The sequence below is a fragment of the Agelaius tricolor genome, unplaced genomic scaffold, assembly GCF_023055355.1.
Source record: "Agelaius tricolor isolate 1412-34295 unplaced genomic scaffold, bAgeTri1.0.p SCAF_1, whole genome shotgun sequence".
NCBI lineage: Eukaryota > Metazoa > Chordata > Aves > Passeriformes > Icteridae > Agelaius > Agelaius tricolor.
The window spans coordinates 68,941,662-68,963,905 of NW_027269261.1; the positions used below are offsets into that span (position 1 = coordinate 68,941,662).

A 22,244-nucleotide genomic window follows, 5' to 3' on the forward strand; every position below is an offset into this window, starting at 1 on the left:
GGAACACAAAGGAAAGTGGAAGAGAAAATGTAGGTTTGTGTGTTTTTAATCAACACTTGCTTAGCAGAAAGGGCACATAAAATTTATACAGACTATGTTCAAGAGAGCTTTTATTAAATCAACTCACACTCACAACTCCATACCTGTGAATATCTGTCTGAGCTCATGTGCCTCAGTGTCCCTCTCTGTAGCTGGTGGGCAGACTGATTAAGGCATTTGGTTTTCTATGAATATTTAGTGAGTTTGGATAATAACATTTCATTTGCAGTACTGTCTGGGGAATTCTTTCCTCATTCTTCAGTTTTACTGTCCCTGAGCAAATAAATTCAGCATTTCCTCCAGTCTTTTCTCCCTGGTTACTGCTAATGCTAGTTCCACATCAATACTTGTGGTTGCTTGTAAGGCAGGGAGATAATAACCCCAGACTCTGACAGTGGAAGACCACAATAGTAACTCTGAATATATTGAGCTTTTGGTATTTCAGAGTACATTTATGGAAAATGGGTGCTAGGGCCTTGAGTGGGTTTTGCAGAGACACCCAGCATTTTCTGTTCAGAGCATTTTATGTGCATGTCCCTACATCTAGGGGATGGGCTGCTGCAGATTCTGATCCAAAACACAAAGGCAGGGTGAATGGACCGACTGTAGGCAAATCTCCCTGCTAAATACAGCTCCTGTAACTACCTGTAACTCCAAAGTCTGCATGGGATGAGCTTTGAGTGAAACAGCACGTAGCTTGATCATGAATATTTGGAAGATGGGAACCAGAAACATTTCTACTAACCCTTACACTTACTTTATCAGTCTCATAACCCTTATAATTTGTTTTATCATTATGCCCATCCCTTTTAGTAGTGCTGCCCTCCCTGGCCCTACCTTCAAACGCCACCTGGGGCCTCCACAAACCCTAAGTAAGGGAATACAATGCAGAGTGCTGCCCCCAACACAATGCAGTACAGGACCATGTCTGTGCTCTTCAGAGTATTTTCAATCCTTGGGCTTTTCCTTTTCTTTAACAAGTTGCAGGGCTGGGGACCTCACTTGAGGGAGACACAGATCTAAAAAGAGTTGGGAGCTTGACACCTTTTTCCTCATTCTATTTGCTTACTCAGGAAATGCCATACCTAGCAACAAAATGAGCCAGCCCCACTGAATGCCTCAGGAGACTCAGTAGATAGAGTTTTACAACTGTACATAATTTATGAAAATTTTATTGCAGCAAATGATGGATAAATATGAGACAGGATTTAATCTCTCACTCTGCAATTCTGAAAACACTGACAAGACAGATCTTCACTTTGAACACCTTTAAATACTACTTTATATGATAAAAAGGACTTCCACGTACTCACCGGGAGAAAGCAAAATGTGTGTTTATATTGCTCACCCTCACATCTGAAAAGAAATCTAATGTTTACCTCTCATGGTTTATTCATAGGGAAATGAGGCATCCAGCAAAGGCCGCCTGGTACAGAAGGAAACCACGGAGATCAACAGCCGTGCTTCCCAGCTTGTGCAGCAGCTCAATGATATAAGAGATAACATTGAAGGTAAAAAGATTCATTCCTGGTTCATCTCAGTGTCAAGAATGTATTAATGAAGCCTTCATGTATTAGTGGATCATCAAGAATTTTTACTGTCCTATATATCAAAGGAAAATCTTCTGATATATTGGACAATATGTAATTTATGGCAACAGTGAACACCCTCTCAAGCTCAACTGCACTCAAAAAAAATTTCCTAGTCAGAGATAATCATCTTCATCTGGAATATATATGACATACCATTATCATCCTGAAATATAAAAATGAGATTAAACCAACTGCAGCCTCTTCTTCAGTACCTGCAGAAAGCAATGAAATCAATGTACTCAAAAACACCCCTGTCCCCTGTACACCTGTGACATGAAAGTCTCCATCCTGCTGCAGAATAGATTTCCCCCAGTCTTCAGCAAAGCCAACAGTAGGCAAAACCTGTCCATGGCACCAGAATAGAAATGCTGACTGGTAGCTGAGGTTAAACAGCCTTTTTCCAATTGAAAATATTTGATTAATAGACCTGATTAGTTCTATCTTGTCAGTTATTGCAAGCCATCTGGCAGCTTGTGTAAGGAAGAGTGGATACATATCAACTGTTATCCTTGCTTATCCTTACCTCCATGGGTGCTACATTACTTTCTCTCAGGAAACATGGTTAATATGTCCTATCACAAAAAAGACCCAGGCTAAGACCATATAGTATGTTTTATTTGTACTGTCTTTTTACACCTCTGGTGCTAAAAATCCATTGACTATCTGGGCATCTATCACATTTTATTTCTAGAATTTTTGAGTAAAAGTGTCAGCATGAGCCTCACTGTACGTCACTAACAATCATGGTTGATGTCTGTGTATCATCTTTTTGTATCATTAATTGGTTTGGAGCAGGACAGGAACCACATAAGGCAGATATGCATTTAATTTGGCACACAAATAGCACAATTGCATTAAGCTGTTATAGAAGAAAAAATCTTCATGGCTGGGAATAGAATGAAAACAGTTGGAAACAAGTAGGTGAAAATTATTTTCACTATGCTCAAAACTGTTCTTCTACAGAGGCATCACCCATGTGTGCACACACACGTGCCAGCAAAAGGAAAAAGAAATCCATGGTCATCATCAGTTTCTGCTCAGTATGAGCCTTTAAAGCTCCACTAATGAGCTCAGGGCCCAGCAAGAGCAGGCATAGAGACACTCTGCCAAAGAATCAGTGGTGCCACAATTATACACCCATTTTTTATAAAAATCTTCCATAAGAATAATGCTGGTTTTGCCAACTTTGTTTACCCACAAAGCTAGTGACAAGCACTAGCCAAAGGCACGCACGTCACAGGACATAGAAGAGGAGGTGATTGGTATTCAAGGCCAGGGAGTGAGAAGTGAGTAAACTTTGTAATGATTACACTGGGAATGGGTAAATTCAATTTCAGCTGCAGGGATACAACAACGTTTTTTGATCTGAGACCAAAACCTTAAAATAGTATCTATCTCCAAACCAGCTAGGCAGCATCAGGCCAGAAGCCATATGTTACCTCCTCAGGGTGCCTCAAACTTCTGCGGATGGAAAATGAGGTTACTTCAGTCTCCTTAGCATTGTTATTATTTTATAAACAGCAGCACTTAAAAACCATGATCCTAGATGAAAGTCCCGGCCTGATACATGCCACAGAATCCAAAATAAAATTATTATCCCAGCCTATAAGAAATGTCAAGCCAAATAATGCACACAACCTACATCTGCTTAATCCCATCCTCTTCTGTTGAGACCTCCACACGTGACAGAATGTGTGAATTATTTACAGGTTTAATATTAAGATTGGATCAAACATAATGATTACCTACTATGGAGTTGAAGATAATCAAAACTTTATTTTGCCATCAGTATCATCACAAGTCACAAAAGTAAAAGTAGTCCACAGTATTTATTTCTCTGTAGTCATACTGAATCAACCATCTGTTCCTTTTTCCCCCTAGAAATCAGCAGCAAGTCAAAATACTATGCAATTCAACAAGAGCTGAGCCCTGAAGAAATTGCCCAGAAGCGCAGCGTGGCTGAAGAGATGCTGAAGGAGATCAAACGTCGAAAGCCTTTCACTAATCAGAGGCAACTTGCAGATGAGGAGGAAAATGCAGCAGAGGAGTGTGAGTTTTAAGTCAGTTTTTCCTTCAGCCACATGCTGATGCTCAGCTGGCAGGTGCTGGGCAGCTCTGGGTGTACTGCTGAGCCCTGGGGAAGGACCAGCAGGCACTTGGCAAGCACCAGCTGGTGTGCTGGAGATGCTGCTGCTCCCAAATTCCAGCCCCAAGTCCCTGCTGGTGCTTGGTGCTCCTCACAGCAGAACGGGGAGGAAAAGGTCTGTGTGTCTGTGTGCGCCTGTGCACTGCAGCACCTCAACAACAGCTGCTGAGGAAGGTTCATGGCAGGGCTGGCATTGTTCATGTGAGCATCCTCCCCCCCTGCCAGCTCTGTTATGGGGACAGCAAACACCAGCAGAGAGAGAAAAGATTTGGGAAAGCTTTGGGAAAGCATGGGAAAAAGCGGCAGCCTATTTCTCACAGCTTAGTGAATATGAGTCAGAATATGAGGCATAAAGACTGTCTTCTCCAGAACAGGCTGCCTAGGTTTAACAATGAAAAACACATGAAAAGCAGGCAAAGACAGACCTAGTTTCTTTTAATAAAATGTATTTCAGAGGGGGAAGTAATGGGATTAAAATGAAATAGTAAAATGGGAGGCATCTTTCCTTCTTAAAAGAGAAGGGAAAATTAAAATCTAGGTATATAATCCCTCAAGTGAGCTTTACAAAAGGTGTTTTACTGTCACCTGAATAACAGCAAAGAAATTGCTGTATAGGTAAGTTCTGTCAGAAATGCAAGCTTTGGATTTATTGGCCTCATTTTTCTTCCAGTGCTACAGCAAATTGAAGCATTTCATGAGAAGCACAATGACACCAGATCCCTGGTAACTGATGTGCTGGAGCAGCTCAGCGAACAGGATGTGAAGCTGTCAGACCTGGAGGAGGCATTAGGCGAGGCGCTTGACTATGTCACACAAACAGAGGATATAAACAGGGAAAACACAGCCAGGCTCCAAAGGCAGGAGGTACTGTGCACTGCATTTATCATAAGTGTTGACTGTGAACACTCCATCTCTGCCACTGCTTAAAACAGTAGATTGCACACAATTTAGATTCAGGAATCACCACACCAAGAAAGAATTTCATGGAGCACTCAGCAGGATGAGTTTGACTCTTCAGTTCTAAGAAACAGCTTGTAGAAGTGCAAGGTACTATTATCTATTTGTAGAGAGACAATAAATGAGAAGTTTGCGCATGTCATGCCTCATCAGACTGAGGAAGAGATGGATATTTATGCCTAGAGTAGAAAGGCACATTACAGTAAAATTCAAGAAACTTGAAATTTCAGGTAGCATGGCTGCTACAAATATTGTGGTGGGATTATTTCATCCAATTTTGTCCTGACATAATATGAGAGGGCCTCATGTTCACACAACTAATTCTGTTCTAAGAAAACAATTACTTATAAAGACCCTGCACTGTATTTGTGCCCTGGGCTGAGTGCATCCATATTGTCTGATCCAAACTTCCTCTGAACCACTTTAAACAAAATGCATCCCCACTTTTTCAGGAGTTGACAGTTGTCCTTGAGTCTCCAGGCACAAATCCATTGTTGCACAAATCCATCCAACTGCTCCACAATAGGTACCTTGAAATTGGGTTTCCTACTTGCTAGGAGAACTTCCTAGCTTAGCTATAAGGCTACAACAGTTTTCCCCTGTGTCTTGTCCAAATGAACAGTTTCAGGGTTCTGAACAAAGTAAAGCTTCCACTTAGGAAGACAGCTCAGAAGTGACCTGTCCCCTTCTCTTCAGAGCAGTTCTGTGATTCTTTCCCTCTTTTCATAAATTTATTTTAAGGGATTCAAAACCAAAATATCGCACCTAAAACTTCTAATTTATTTTTTCAGCAAGGAAAATAATTACAAAGAGAACAATCTGGGGCCTTTCAAATCAAACTGTTTTCATTTCAATGGCAGAAATTGTTTGTATTCTGGAGGAGAGAGCATTAGTAAGCAATTTTGTGATTTGAAGAATGACCCCACAAATCATTCTTTGAAGATCATTGAAGAATGATCCCACAAATTCAGGCCAACATCTGTGTTTCAGAGCATCAGTGGCAGAGTTTTGAGTTCTTGAAATTTGCCGTGCTAGAAGTTCATGCTGATACGGAAGGTCTAAGAATTCAATAGAGAAATCAGGCATGCTCCTCCAGTGAATCCTTTCACAAGAGCTTGAGATCCTTAAGTACAAAACCTCTTCTGTTCTTCCATTGTTCCATAATTACAGTGCCAAGCCACAGCTTGTCTCACAGTTATGAAGCAAAGCCTGAAGCGTGTAGTCGTATTTGTTCACTGTTCTTAACCATTTGGATCTCCATTATTCCTCACAATGAAAGCAGATTCTATACAAAAGAAATTGTTCACTGACAATCTTTACTGCTTTACTACTGACAAGGAAAAGAGATCTCTGTACTGTAGATTTAAAAAAGCTCCAGAAAAATTTAGTCTCCAGATGACTATGAAAAATCCATGTTTAGTTTGTCTCTGCTGTGCACTGAATATTGCTTCATTCCTATAGCTTCTTAGTCTGTAACATAAAATTATATTAATACTTTTTCAAATCATCCAACATTTCTTTCACAAAACAAACAAACAAAATTAATTCACATCATAAAATGTAGCAATTAGACCTGTCTTGGAAAATCAGACTTCTGATATGTCTAAAATCTATTTAGCTCACCACTATCTTTTAATTAACTCCAGCACATTTAACAAAAAATTAACACATCAAAGCACAAATGGTATTGGATGTGATTTATGTTTTGAACTTCCTTTTTAGAAACAACATGAGAAGACAAAAGAGCAAATGGATGAAGTGAACAGCATTCTGCTCAGTGCCACAGCTATTTTGGAAGGACCACAAAAGGTCAATTCTGAGTTAAGTGAAGTAATAAAGGTAAGTGCCTCAGGAGCTTGTTTAAATGATACATCCAGATTTTTTTAAGTCATGTTTAGATCACTAATGGAAAAGCTCTCCTTCTTTATACTGCTTCAGTGAAACACTGGCTAATATTCCCTGAAAAAGTAGATGGTTTTCTTGGATGAAAAGCTCTGTTATTACAATTTACTGTAAAAATAAATAATTCTAATATAAGGACATACTACTGTAGGCAAAGCATAATGAAAGATTATGCTGTAGAGTTCTCAATTATTTCATTATAGGCAGCTGCCAAAAGATGTTCTGGTAAAAGACTGCATTATATGCTAAATTCCTTTCCTAGTGCCTACAAGTGAGCATGGAAGAATACTAAAGATCCCAGATACCAGCATTAGAATCAGGCACTGTGTCAAACATATATAACCAGATTGTTGTATAGAAATCCTTTTCTGGAGCCATAGACTACTATCCAGTGTTTTGAATCAGACATGGTGCTCAAGGAAATTTGTAGACATTTTCAGGGTTTGGCTTTTCTATGAGAAGATAAGGAAAATAAAACTAGGAATTTGCTAAGTAAAATGTTTACCAAAGCTGCTTTCTTTCTTCATGACTTACTTTAAAATTTTGAAATAGCTGAAGAAAAAATAAAATCTTCTACAAGCATTCATTTTGGTCACAGCTGCCCACTTCTTGACACAAAAGCATTTATGAAAAGTCATTAATTTTTCTTTGAAAAAATAATTTGAGAAAACAGAACAACCACTTACTTTGCAACCATCCCTGTGTTCAAGCAGTACGTTGGAGTTTTTCTCTGGTGGTTTGTGCAAAACAAATTGCTGCAATTAATCATTTTGGGTTCCACATTGAGGATGTTCACACTGCAGGGAAGGAAGTACAAATATCATCCATTGTCCATCCTCATCAGCAACAAGTATTTTCACATTTCACCCATTCATCCTTTTTCCCTCTCTCAGTTTCATGCTTTTTCATGTATTTTGTATTTATAATCACATGTTGCCACATTATAATCTTCAAATACATTGGCAAACTTGTGTACTGGAGAGAAAGTGAATGCAGGCCTTTGGTCTTCCCCCAAGTATTTTATAAAAGGAAGAAACACAGCTAAGGCAAAGGAATTCCCCTTCTCCTTGCCTATACATACACAGGTAGTATTTAGGTGGACTGATTTGCAAATTAGACTAATCCAAGATGTCTTAGCATGAGGAATCTCTCTGTGCAAGAAGGCAGAAAGGGGACTTCACTCTAAAAGACTTGTCATTGGCACAATTCTGGAGCAAACATATAGGACATATAGAAATACTTTTACCATTTCCTTTTTTATTTTATGCATGTCTCTCCAATGCCTTCTTAAGTGATTTCTGGAATTTTTGTTATTTTCATCTGCCTGCATTTGTCTCCATACTGGCATTCACCATTAGATCTTTCCTCTTTTTCTCTTAAAGATGTAAAATAAAACAACCATAGCAGAAATAAAGGAACATTATAATAACATAAAGGGTAAAAAAACCCATAATAATCAAAATACAGACTTTATTTTTACTACTTTCATCTTCTTTCCTCCCTTCCCTGTTTTGTTCAGAATGCATCGGGGTTCTATGCAGAAATAGATGGAGCAAAAAAGGAACTGCAAGAAAAAATAGCCAACCTGTCCCTGTTTGATGATGAACTGGTAGAGAAGGCTATGCATCATGCACAAAACCTAAGAAGACTTGCTGATGAGCTGGATGGGTAAAATTTAACTTCAGCAGATTCTGTTCATACAAGTGCCACTTACTGAACAGCTGAAAAGACAAGCAGAAGCACAGTGACAATGAATAAGCACTAAACAAATCAGTGTTAAGTCTTGTGTAGAAGGACTTGTCATGGTCCACAGAGAGCAGCTGAAGTTGAGCTAGGCAAAATCTATGGAACTTTTTAAAGAACAAGGATATATCTTGCATCACATTCTCTCTAGTCTAATTGGGCATGTTCTCCTCTTCCTAGAGCAAAATAAGAAAGGTGGATTAGTGAAAAGTAAAATATCACAAGCAAAATTAAATGGGGTCTGCAGAAACTGCTCATGTCAGTAAGTTCATTTACATGAAAAAAATGCTTAGCATTACAGGGCACAAAACAAGCTTCCAGATAATTTTATTCCAAGAACAGTTTTACAGATGGAGCAGTTCTGATGCTTAGTAGGTTCTGTCCCAATGAAACTGGCTCACAACAATATCAAAAACTTATTGTATGTCTTTATATTTTGCTGGAAGATACTAAATGCATCAATATTGCACCAATTTACTAAAAAATCTAGGTAAATTTAATTTTTTTTTTTTTGCAATTGGGACTATCCATGGAAAAAATCACTGCTGTAAATGAATTCTTAAATAAAATATGTCACCAAATTCTACCTTAAGTAATATCATAGGCATATGCTTTTGGAAGATAAGCTTACAAATACTCTTCAAGTATATTATCTAAATACCAGTTGTTTCTTAATATTCATATGCCCTAGATAGGAGATTAAAATAGAGAAAAAAATAACAGATGGCCTTCTTTTATGCAATTGTATAAAGCTGACATCTGAAACTGTTCTATAATGACACACAAACTGCAGAAACATAAAAACCAAAGAGTATGTTCAGTCTGAGATCAGCTAACTGGGGACAACAGACCAACTTGAAAGAAAATACCCCATATAGCTACTCTTCCTCCCTTACCAAAATAATTTAAAAATTATTACCAAGTCCAACACATAAGGAATTTCACAAAAAAGCAAACAGAAGTAATTACAAAATACCCAGATGGAATAATGCTGACTCCGTTATTTGTAGAGAAGATTGTCCTGCAGTGAAACTTTAATTCTTTAAAACATTTAGCCTGTCTTCAAAACATCTTGGTTTTATAGGTTTGCTTTATTAGCCTGTTAGGCTTTTATTTGACTGAGTTTATTGTTTTGCCTTAAGGGACTTAAGCAGAAAATTCTTGCAATAATGCTGAATCTGGAAATTTAATAATCTCTCGGTGTGCAAACACTTTGAAGTGAATGCACACATGTGCAAACACATCTATATTTAGAATCTATTTCTAAAATATACTTTGAAATCTGCTTATCACAAAAACATTAAAAAATAATATCAATTCAAAATGGTTAACAGATGAATGTTGAGCCCTGAACTATCCTCTGTTTGGAACCTTCCCTGAAGACCAGTTATCACCTAATACGCAGATCAAAACCATGCCATTAAAGGTTTCTTTCAGTATAACTTTCTGCAAATTCTCATGGCTAAGGGTAGTTCTTCATCTGATTATCCCCCTTTTCCCACTTATCTTTGGAAAATATAAACAGGACAGTGACACAGCTATCCTGGGCAATGGAACACATAGGTCTTTCCATTCATGGATGGGAATTATTCCTAAAGAAGGAGACCTGTTATTCTGTTAATTTATGGAATATCTAATCTAGAAAAAAAAAAAAAAGAAAGAAAGAAAGTAAAAGCTGAGTAGTCATTTGTTGCTGCTCACATAAATGTTAAGGGCAAAATTCTTAGAGTTAAATGGCAGGGAAGACTCTTCTATCCAAACAGTTTTCACCTGCTTCAGATTGGTCAAACACAACGAAGAGAATACCAGTTAGGCCAAGTACATTTATGTGCGTGATTATGTAGTCAGAAACTAATTTGATTCAGTTTGGTTTCTTTCACCTTTTGCTCTCTTTTTAACAGGAATTTGTATGGTGTTGATTCAAATGGTTTGGTACAAAGGGCAATCAATGCTTCAAATGTGTATGAAAACATTGCTGGTTATATAGAAGAAGCCAATGAAGTTGCATTGTTGGCACTGAACACAACAAACCGGGTCAAGGATGTAAGTAATTTTCATACTAGCTTTCACTTTACAATGTTTCAGAGACTCCAGGCACCTAAGTGTAAAGAAAAAACAAATTTATCTTAACTGGCAGTATTGAACTTCTCACTGCACAATTTTTCCCTTTATTATTTCCTGAATTAAATCCCATGTAGTTAATTATTCTTCCAGTCTGAAGTCTCCTGGTATTTAAAAGACACAAGAGGTTCTTTTGTCTCTGTCCCATAGGGTGATGCTGCTCTGTGTTGTCACTCACATTGAGACATTTCTGTGAAATTACAGACAACTCCCTGCTCCTGCAGGAACCTGAGCTGGCATTTAGTGCTTGAGTCCTCCTGCTTCACTCAGTGCCATGTGGCAGGAAATGTGGTCAAGGCATCACTGCACCTCATAGAAAATCAGGCTGAAATGGGACAAAGCCCATGCATACACTCAGTGTAAGGAGTAGGATGCTGATTTTTTTCTCTGGCCTTTCTATTCAAAAATACTTGCTACAACTACAAACATATTTTTTGTATGCCTGTAGTTACCAACCTGTATACATGTTATTTACCAGTAATTTATTAGTGGGATAGCAAGAGGATTTTTTTCTCCATCTTTGTTACTCAGTACTGTTGTTTGGAAAACCATACATTTCTCTAAACTTTCTTGAAACAGAAAACTTTGCTTTTCAGACTTTTTTCCAATCCAGCTGCCAATCTTAAATGTTAACAAAGCATTAAACTGCAAGTGACCTTGCAGTTGCATTTATATGCAGGTAAAATATTGTCCACAATTGATCACAATAAAGTGGAATATTTGATAAGAATTATTCTGACTTTCTTTTTTGAAACATGCTTGTAGGCTGCAGTTGGAATTGATACTCAGGTCATTTACCATAAAGGTAAAAGTGAAGAACTTCTCATCCGAGCCATGCAGCTACAACGGACAGCACATGACAGTAAATATACATTCTTTCTACTTTCCCAATCAGCTTATAGCCACTAAAATAAATTTCAGAAGCACATCACTAAGCAGAATTACTGCTGCAACAGAATAGGTTATTGATTGAATTTACCACACAAAGTACTTGAAATGGCCATGGGCAGAGTTTGAGTAGCTCACGTTTTATCTTCCTACTAGATACTGATAGTTTATTTCATTCATGAAAAGTCCATTTCAGATACAACTATCATTTTAATGTGGGACCCTGCAAACTGTTTTTCACTGAGTAAATATACTAAATTAAGTAGTTCAATTAAAATCAAATCACAGCAGCTTAAATGTTCAGAAAGCTGGATTTCACCAGTGGAGGGTAATAATAAATGTTAAAGTAGTTTGGCCTTTCTTCACTGTAAATGAAAGAAAGATCTAGAATTACAGAATTACTTTTTAAAATTTTGAGGACAATTTGAGACTATTCCTGTGTACCAGTTGCAGCCATTCTCAGCACTGTTGGTAAAGCAAGGACAAAGAATACTGACTGCAACACAGCTCTCCAGGTTTTTGGAAGACACCCTGTGGCAAGCAGGGGTGCTGCAGGGCTGGTTTTTCCTTTAGACTCTGTTAAGTCAGGAGTGCAAGTATGTCATAAACTAAAAGAGGCCATGGTATACTGTCCATGGCATAGTGAATACCTAAGGTCATACCTCCCCAGGACTGAATTTACCTTTTCAGACACTACTTGGATGCCCCTCAGCTGTGCCTTCCTTTTGTCCCCACAGGCAGCAGTTACACCATTGCAGACACCAGCTGGCAAGTCAATGGCACTGTGGCCAGAATGAACGCCCTGCGGAGCCAGCTGATGAGAGCCATCGCAAAAATGCAGTCAGCAGAGACAGGTTGGAGGAGGAACTTCATCTCTGTGATGCTTTATCTTCATACATTCAAGAGCACATTTTTATCTTTGAATATGGATGTGAAGTTGCTTACTAGAGTTCGGCACTGTGGACACTTAAAAGAGTTTGGCTGAAACTACCAGACCTAGATATCAAATACCCTGCTTTAACACTTTCAGAATGAAAATAAGTGTTTTGCCACTGAAATTTTTAATATTCTTCTTGAACCTTGTGCTGGTCTTGGCTGCAGTAGAGTTAATTTTCTTCACAGTGACTAGCATGAGGCTGTATTTTGGATTTTTTTTGAACACAGAGTTGATAATACAGAGGTTCTTTTGTTGCTACTGAGCAGGGCTTACACGGAGCCAAAGCCTTTTCTGCTTTTCATGCTGGTGAGGATACTGGGGATGCATGGGAAGCTAAGAAGGAGCACAGCCAGGACATCTGACCCCAACTGACAAAAAGAATATTCCATTCCATACAGCATCATGCTCAGTGTATTATAAACTGGAGGGAAGAAGAGAAAAGGGAAGGGAAAGACAGAGAGTGGGCAGGGATGGGACACACAACGCTTGAATATTTGAGAGAGTTCATTTCCTATCATTCCCTATTTGTTCTGTAGAGGAGGCCAGAGAGCGTTTGGAGCAAGCTCAGCTGAAGACTGCAGAGGCTGTAAGTGCCACCACAACAGTAACACAGGCTACCACCCCCATGGATGAGAACGTGAGGCTGTGGTCCCAAAACCTGCAAGACTTCCAGCACAATTCACAGGCATATGACAGTGCTGTGCATTCAGCTGGGGATGCAGGTAGGGTGACCTGAAGTTTGCCATTCCTCAGTGTTAACAAATCACTGCAATAACATGTTGTATGAATTGTTTACATTGCATATTCATCGTGTATAACCTTCTAGCATTTTGCCTCCATGAAAATTTCCACAAATTAGCAGTTGTCTTGGTCTTGACTATATTTTAAGAATGCTGGATCCTCAGGGACTTCCAAAAACTATTTAAACACTTAAGTGCTGAAGACTTACTGAATTCTAGTTCATTTTTATCAGGGTACCAAGGTCACATTGAATGGTAAACAGCTTGTTTAAACACTTCTTCCCATTATGGTTGGTGATTTAGGGTTTTTTATTTATTTGCTTTTTAACATTGAGAAGCATTTGAAAACAGAGCCCTTTTGTCTTCAGGAGTGCAAACATGGAGAAGAAATGGTCCCTCACTTGATGAGCTTGTAGTCTAAACAAAGGGGTCAAAGAGGATAAAAGAGGAAATAAAATATTTAAGCAGGGTGATTTCTGGAGAAGCTTGTAAACATCACATTAATTCTACTTTTATTATTGGAAAAACTGGAAAAGTTATTATGAAAAATTTAAGGGAAATAAAAAGACAAAAGAAAAGCTAAGGCAGACTACAAAATTAAAATGAAGATGGTAGACAAGAGTAGAAAAAGAGACGTGAAAATGAAGCTGAAATGAAGTGACTGTAGAAAGAAGGAAAAGAATAATTGGGGAAGAAAATAATCAATCTAGAAATGAAAATATCTGGAATAAAAAATTGATTACAGCACCACTATTTATTGCTCCATGTATTCTTGAGGCTCACTTATCCTAAGATATTTATGGCTAGGGAGGTTGGAAGTCCAGAACAAGTCATTTCCTTCACACTTTTGATGATACCATCACCTGCAAACCTGTTCAGTGATGTCTTTCCTCCTAAAAGTGCCCCAGAGAAATTCCATAATCTCATTGACTCTGTCTCCAGAAAGTCTGAATCTCAGATCTACTGCCCTAAGTCTTTTCTCCTTCTATCAGGAAGTTTGCAACTCAAGTGTCATTTTACTGCAAATGGTGTTATGAGCGCCAAACCCAACACTGTTTCTAGTGTTCCAAAGTCACAGTCTTCCCTCTCAGCTGGGGAATCCCAAGAGTCATGTTATTTTCAGAAGTCCATGATCCATAAGACCCTCACCGCTATTATTTTTGGTTAAGTGAGTGCTCCCAAGAACTGGCATAGAAGTGGTTCCCTTTACGAGAAGAAATTCAGTGATATTCAATATCCCAATTTCTGGCTCCAGAACTGGAGGAAACTCAGATTTCTCTGAGCTTTTCATCAAAAGGAAACAGTGAACCTGTCCCTCTGGGAATGGGTAAGCTCACTGCTAGTCCCTGCACAGAGCTCCATAAGAGTGTAGTTAATATAACAGCACTTGTATTGAATTGCATTCCTGTAAAATGTTTTTGATCACCACAGAGTAGTTTAGGCTATGAGCTCTAATTACCATGTAAAATCATGCAAATGTGGATATGACTGGCCTCCCAAGAGGGAATGGTACGATGAAAAATTTCCAAGTGAAACAGTGTGCTGTAGCTTACACATGGGGCTGTTTTTATTCACCTTTACACTTGATTTACATTTAACATTTTCCCTTGCCAGCTTAGTGGGTAGAGCAGCAACACAGACTGCATTTGGCTCTTCATGCTCAAAATGCCAGCAGACATACAGGATTCAAAAAAAATCTGCTCATACTAGCTCTTGTACTGGAGGAAATATTTCCAGCAGCATTTGAGGTGCTCTGTAAGAGTGAACAGAGTTAAAATGGCCAGCTCTCCCTTGGCTATGTTCCCAAAAAGGAACAAGAACAGCTCCTATGTGATGTGCCTGGAAAAAAGTCTCTGTGATGGTGGGCTTGCAGGTCAGGAGTCACCTTGAAAATATTTGTTCCTATTTGAGCTCCTGGAGGGCCTGCTGACCACAAATTAACTGTTGGAGAGATGCTAATATCCAACCTACAGCAAAGTGTGCCCTAGTACAGTTGTGGAGGAAGCTTTCCCATGGCATTTTTGCTCTGAAGGCATTTGATTTGTTTGTCTAAAGGCATGATGAGGTGTTTTTGCCAGAAAGATCCAGTGGAAATAGCTGAGAAGAGAGATGAGTGCCACACAGGAGGCTGGCACGGGTAGTGCTCCAGACAGATGTGATTGTGATTGACAGCCCAAGAAGACAGATGCAGACATGGCAGGCACGGTGGAGCGTTCCCAGATCAGCTGTGTATTCTGCCAGAAGAGGTTGCTCCAACAGGAGCAATGTCCATCCAAGTCCAAAGAAAAGTCACAACAAATGTTCAGACAGGTGCCTGGAACACCAAAACACCTGATCTTCATGCCAATATCAGTGCCAGAGCAGGTGAAGCCTCTAAGCTGGCATGTCTGCACTGTCCTTGAATAAAGCTTTCACTTGGTGTTTGGAAGGGTGAGAGCATATCTTGGCTGTGCAGTTTGTCTGAGAATAGTCCATGCTGCCATTGTGCAGGGAACAGGCGGGCTTCAGCAGAGAGGGTGGCAGACAGTTTGGGAAGGAAAAAGTAAAAGGGTATTTCCTTCTTGACAATTTCCCTTCTATTCTTTTTTTTTATATTTTATCATTGTGTAAGACTAGTTTTCTTTTCCACTCTCACCTTCTTCTCAAAGACAAAAATCAAAATCAATGTTCTTCTGTGTTGAAGAATTTCATTATAAAGGCCAAGAGGAAGAGATTTATACTGAGATTTCACAATAGTTCTAGTAGTTACAGATGTCAGTTTTGTGTTTACATGTTATAGTAGCATTTCAAGTTTAATACATCAAATATCAAACAGAAAAGCCAGGTTTTAAGATAACAAATCAAACACAAGTCCAAGTGAGTTACAGATTATTAAAAACAAAAAAGTAGCTGCAATTTGCTAAATCATTTTCTGAGACTGCAGTATTTTTTGCCTTAAAAATGGAAAAAGGTAAAGAAAACTTCCTGTGAGTTGATTTGGGTTTTGTTGGGGTTTTTTAAATAGAAAATTTAACACATTTTGGGATCACCAAAATTTACTGTAATTCTTTGAGGATTCATTAAAGTCATGATATTTTAATGTACAGTTCTTTATATAGAACAGCTGATTACTAAGTCCTTCTACATAAGGCCTTTCAGGACTAAATGGAAAAAAAAATTGAGGGTCTAAAGTTCTATATGGCCCACTCCTGGACTGAACTTGGAGAGTGAAACACAAATGAAAACAGCCAAGCAGAGACAGGCTGACAAATACAGATTTTTCACTCTATCCAAAAACAAGCAGACTTGTAGGACTCCATGGTGTATTCTCATATTCTGGGTTGAGATGAACGAGGCTGAAGCTTATTCAATGCAGACTGGAAGCACAGAAGAGTGATTTGAGTCTGCTCCTCCTCCCCTGTATTTTATACAGTTTCCTATATCTGATGATGAGCCCCTTTATCTGCCTCTCTGCAGTCTTCAGCCAGAAATGTTCAAGGCCAGGCTGGGTGGGGCTCTCAGCAATGTGGTCCAGTGCAAGGTGTCCCTGCCCACAGCAGGGGGGTTGGAACCAGGGGATCTTTAATGTCCCTTCCAACACAAGCCCTTCCGTGAGTCTCACACAAAGGTAAAAATACGACAAGAAGAACACAAGAGCAGGTGGATGTAAGTTGGCAACCCCTAAAATATAACTTTAAACCCTACAAATCTGGTCTTAACCTTTACAGTGAATCCATGTCATTAAAATTAACTCTGAATGCTGGATTTTTCTTATATGCACGTAGCTCACAGCTAAAATCGCATTTCATTATACTCAGCTTCTTGTACCTACATTTAATTAAAGATGAAAAATGATGTCATGTGTAAATATCCTTCAAAGGGCAGCATGTCATTGGAATCTGATGTGATAAAATTGGATTATAATTAAGGGTAGTTATTTTTCCTTCTTGATAATTTTTCTGCTTATCTTCTTGGGAAAGGACTTCTCTCACTTTGAACAGGAGAGAGCTCCTGCATTTCCCTTTGATAACAATGACATTTGCACAGCAACCACCTGAGGACACAGCAGTGAAAGACCAAAGGTCCAGGACTCTAATTCATAACCCCTGGCAGATGCAGGCAGGAAAGTTAACAAGGTTACTAATCACAAGGCCTAGGACAGGTACTAAGCACAGTTTAGGTGCACTTGCATCATCATCATCATCATCATCATCTAAGGCCTTCTATTGTTGTACACCACAGGATGAAATTGGCAGTGTTTCTGTCATGACTGTGAGCCACAAGCAAACACATCTCCTGTGCAGCCACTGCTGCTGTCTGGGTGATGAACACTGGGAGGCACACATAGCTGAAAACAGCCTATACATCTCCCTCACAGTGAATTTGAAGAGTTCATGAGCCATAACTCTTGGATGCTGTTCCTAGGTCAGCCCCAGATATCCAATGAGATGCTGAACAAATAATCCTTCTGCTCCAGTTGCCATAGATGTAAAATTAGGCTTAACATTCATTTGTCTTGAAGGAAGATTAAAACGTTAAAACTATTAATTTTCAGAGTTCCTTGAGGAAAGTATTACAGAGGTAACACACCACAATATTACCTATGAGTCCTAAGAAAACATAGTGTCCTTTGTGCAAACTTATTTCCAAAACCTTTAGTAATACCAGATTCTTAGAAATCATTACCCTCTCTGGAATCACTGCATCTCACACATCATAATTATGACTTGGTCAGAAAGCAGAAGGAGACAGGTGAGCTAACCTAAGAGGATAGGGTGGAATATTCCTGATACAAAACCAGCCTTTCAAAGAGGAAAAAAGATCTGTCTCTTCTTTTCTAACTGCAGTGAAGAAACTTACAGAAGTTTTCCCTCAACTCCTGGACAAGATGCGCAGAGTAGAACAGAAGGCACCAGCAAACAATATTTCTTCCAGCATTCAGCGAATCAGAGAGTTAATTGCTCAAACCAGAAGTGTAGCAAGCAAGGTAAAACTTTTGGACTTTTGTGACTTTTGGTTACTAGTGCTAATAATCAAATCTTACTGTAACCTCCATTTTCTTGGGCTATGCTAGAAGCACAAACCTGAACATTGTCACCTCCCCAAAACTGGATGAACAAAGCACATTGGAGGTCATTAAAAACTTTACAGTTACTATTTGCAAGCCTTTGACATTATCATAGTATTCATGGTAGACTACTGTTACTGCAGTAGCAACTTGACAATAAAGGTTTGGGCACAATGTATAAGGTGGCCAGAACCACAAAACCTAATTACCTAAAATTTGTAGGCAAATTTCCTACAAAGCTAATTACCATGAGTAATAATTACAGCAATTTAATGTAAGCTTTTCTGAGATGACAGCATTTTTTTTCCTTTCCTTTCCTTGAATTAATTTTCTGCAGGGTAAGAGAATCCTTGGCTCACACATATTTAATAGAGAAAAAAAAACCACTTTCATTACCATACATAAATAATGAGGGTTTTTTCTCTAACAAGAGAGAGAAAAAGAAAACCAAGGTCAAGTATACTTAAATCCATTCAGAGAAATAAAAAATTGAGTGCATTATTGTATGTTCACAGCGCTGGAACACAACTTGGAAAAATCAGTTTGTGTGTTGTACTTGACTGTTCTTTAAAATGTATTTTGTGATTCAGGTATACTGCGTTTAAACTTGAAAACATTAGTTCAGTTATGTTGAAAGCATTTTGAACTAAAATGAACAGTTTTCCAATTTTTTTTAGCATCTCATAAATATCACTGTAGATTCAATGATATAACAGGATTACTCATGAGCAGAAAATGGTTGTACTACTTCCAAAGCAAAGAAATAAATTATGGGCAGAAGTTTTATAGCTCTGTAAGAATTTCATTATGTGGCATACATAGTAATGTAGCCCTGATTCAACTAAGCACACATCTATCTCCCACTGAAATGTAATTTACTTTATGAATATGCTTAAACAGAGTTCATTAGGACCTTTAATCAATTTTAAGATCATTTTCTTCATAATCTGTACAGCATCTTTCAGGAAAGATTGTTACAAACATACAATTTACATGCCAATATATAGGTGCCAACTCCACTCTTGCAGTAAGCAAGACTGCTGGCACAGTATTGTTACATACTTACCTTAAGTAGCGACCCCAGACAACAACACCTGTCTCACTTTGCCCTTTTGCAACTGCAGGTCCAAGTCTCTATGATGTTTGAAGGCCAATCAGCTGTTGAAGTCAATCCAAAGATCAACGTGGAAGAACTGAAATCTTTCACTTCCATGAGCTTGTACATAAAGCTCCACAAAGACAACCCACAGCTGGCAGCCTCTCCAGACAGATTCATTTTGTACCTCGGAAACAAGAATGTAAGAGAATAGCCCAGTTAACTTTTATGCATAGATTAAAAAAGAAAAAAATTAAATCAGTTTGAAATTTATTTGCCCTCAGTTATTCCTCTCACTTTTTCTTTGTGTTTCAGAACAAAAGGTGTCTATTCTATGACCATCATTGATTTTGTGACAAGCAAAGAGCGAGGGTTCCTGAGACCCCTGTCCTTGAGACTTGTCACCCCAAACAATGAAGGATTCTCTCTAAAAAGCAAATTAGACTTCCTGGCAGTGTACTGCTTTGATTGGCACTGCTGTGAGCCACACTTGCTATCTCCTCTGCCAATACCGAGGTGCTCTGAAGCAGTTAATGTCACCTGCCTGGCTTCTGTGAGATATGCTTTAATCAGTTTATGCTGCTGACAGTGTCAATTCCAAATCTCTGAGGTCATAGGCCCACAAGATAGGCAGGCTTCTTTATCTGTGGCTTGTGCTGCTGTTGTACACTCTGTACACTCTCAATCATTACTTTGAAATAGCTGTTCTTTAAACTGTGGTTCTGAAAAGAAAAAAAATCACAACTCACGAGCCAGGTATCATTCTGGCAACCTACTACTTGGGAAGGTAAAGAGCCAGGCTTCATTTTTAAGCTTTCCTAAAAAGAATGTCTACTGAATATAAATCAAGTCAAACGCCTCTTGGCAGAATATTTAATTACAGCATAATACTTAGGCTTTAGACTATTTCCTGCACATGGCACTGCACACTAAATAATGATGAACAGCTTCCCATTGAACATGACTAATTCATGGTCAGCAGAGATCTCGTGACCTTCAATTTACCTCAGTCAAAATGGATATAAAATAAAATATCAGAGGCTTTTTTTCTGTACAGTTTTATGTGGTGAAAGCAACCAATTAAAGAATGAAGGTTTTGTTTCTATTTAAATAGCTTTTGGTAATATTTAAAGGTGTCATTCAGTTTATCAAAGTGTACCTTTACTTATGTCCTGCATTAAATCTCTTTCAATGTTTTATCTCTAACATCCCTCTCCATTGGTGTTTTAGGCAAAACATTACATTGGTCTTGCAATTAAAAATGACAACCTTGTGTACATTTATAATCTGGGGGGCCAAGATGTGGAGATACCTCTGGATGCCAAGCCAGTCAGCACCTGGCCTTCTTACTTCAGCATCATCAAAATTGAGAGGTAAAGTGATAACGTGTATTTCTCCAAAATCAAACAGTTCATGTTTTCCCAGTTCATGGGAAAAATCAAGCAGAAAACGCTGTGTCAGAACTGCTGATCAGGAATTTTCAGTCCCTGGTTCTACTCCTACTGAAATAAATGGAAATTCTTCCTGCTTTTGAAGAGCCAAGACCCAAGGGGCCATAGGGAGGAAGAGATAGTGTCTGTGGTCCCTCCCTTTTTTACCTCCTGATTACTAGTCTTCTCTAAGGAAATAAAACCCTTCCTGTTTTCAGTTACCTCCCGAGATGGGGGCTTGTTTGTTCTTTTGTAAGTCTGGCCAACATGAAATTCTCTTCTCTTACAATTCTTTTCTGCAGGATCGGAAGACACGGCAAAATGTTTTTAACTGTGCCCAGTCTTAGCAGCACAGCTGAAGAAAAATTCATCAAAAAGGGAGAGGTTCTTGGTCCTGGCTCCCTTCTTAATTTGGAACCTGAAAATGCTGTTTTCTATGTTGGTGGAGTGCCTCCAGGCTTCAAGGTTGGTCAGATAAATATTCTGTACTCAAAATTAAATAGTACAAACTAACCTTGCTAGACTTCCATTTAAACACAGAAATGGTAGATAAAGAAAAAGCCCTTATTTAGTCATTTATCATCTTAGAACCTATCTTTAGTCATTTATCATCTTAGAATCTATCTTTTAGCCATAGTGTAGGTGTTTTGCCTAGCATATTTTGTGATACAAGTATGATGATCAGGTGTCTGTGAGCTGCTGTTCAGGTTTCCTTGAAAGTACTAAAAGGAAGGCTTGCTAGCTGTTAAATAGCATGCATAAACAAAGGCCCATTTGTCCAACCTTACTTGCAGGCTACCAGTATTTTTCTATACTAATAAGTTCTTGATACTTAGAATTGCTCTTTTACAACTGTCACAAAAATGTATTGCTACTATTAGGATCTTGTGGGAAAGGAGCAATATAGTCATTTGTTTGAATTTAAATTATCACTGATTTAAATCCAGACTTATAACAGCATGAAAAGTTGCCTGTGCAAAATATGTCTGAAGACATGTGTGTGACCCAGTAGCATCAGTCTATTTCCTAATAGTCAGCATAAATTAGCACCTCACTTACCTGCTTCTGTGAACATACCAGTTTCTCTTTTGGAATTTAATGCTGTGAATGATCTTGGCTGTGAAAAGTGCATGGCTCAATAAAAATGCACCTAGAAAGACTTTAGAGAATCCTAAATTCTTTAAGCTAACTGTAGTAGGTTCTAAAAAGATCCAAACACTGATCCACAAGCAGCTCTTCTAAAAACATAAAAACAAAGAAAGAGTAACTCAAAACTTATGCATTCCTGAGCTTGGCATTGTTATGACTACTAGATGCATGGTATGGCAGGAATTTTGGATTACTGAGCCCTGGGTGCAAACTGCCTGGGAATAGGACTGAAGATTGAATATCAGTTTCATACACACATGCACATACAAAAAGTCATCCAGCAAATGAACCCTCCAAGTCTGTTCCAGAGCATAGCAGAGGAAAAAGAAAAGAGGAGAGTGAAGTGGAAAGGGAAATAGGAAGAAAAGGATTCATGGTATTATTTGATAGGCATATGGGTCCCTTCCCACTTAGAAAAGGACACCTCACACTTTTATTGATTAACATAGAGTCTGAT

The 22,244-nt window shown here is 38.6% G+C and overlaps 1 protein-coding gene across 1 annotated transcript in view; it reads left to right on the top strand.

The window, feature by feature from the left end:
- The window catches only part of LAMA4 (laminin subunit alpha 4), a 97,869-nt gene that overhangs the window by 48,619 nt on the left and 27,006 nt on the right, over positions 1 to 22,244 (top strand). The window contains exons 9-21 of the mRNA XM_071438323.1: positions 1,439 to 1,550; positions 3,513 to 3,680; positions 4,448 to 4,641; positions 6,457 to 6,573; positions 8,156 to 8,304; positions 10,281 to 10,422; positions 11,266 to 11,362; positions 12,126 to 12,242; positions 12,862 to 13,047; positions 17,892 to 18,031; positions 19,237 to 19,410; positions 20,439 to 20,581; positions 20,941 to 21,103. Of these exons, the coding sequence (XP_071294424.1) occupies positions 1,439 to 1,550; positions 3,513 to 3,680; positions 4,448 to 4,641; positions 6,457 to 6,573; positions 8,156 to 8,304; positions 10,281 to 10,422; positions 11,266 to 11,362; positions 12,126 to 12,242; positions 12,862 to 13,047; positions 17,892 to 18,031; positions 19,237 to 19,410; positions 20,439 to 20,581; positions 20,941 to 21,103 (1,902 nt within the window). The remainder of the gene's footprint in view (positions 1 to 1,438; positions 1,551 to 3,512; positions 3,681 to 4,447; positions 4,642 to 6,456; positions 6,574 to 8,155; positions 8,305 to 10,280; positions 10,423 to 11,265; positions 11,363 to 12,125; positions 12,243 to 12,861; positions 13,048 to 17,891; positions 18,032 to 19,236; positions 19,411 to 20,438; positions 20,582 to 20,940; positions 21,104 to 22,244) is intronic.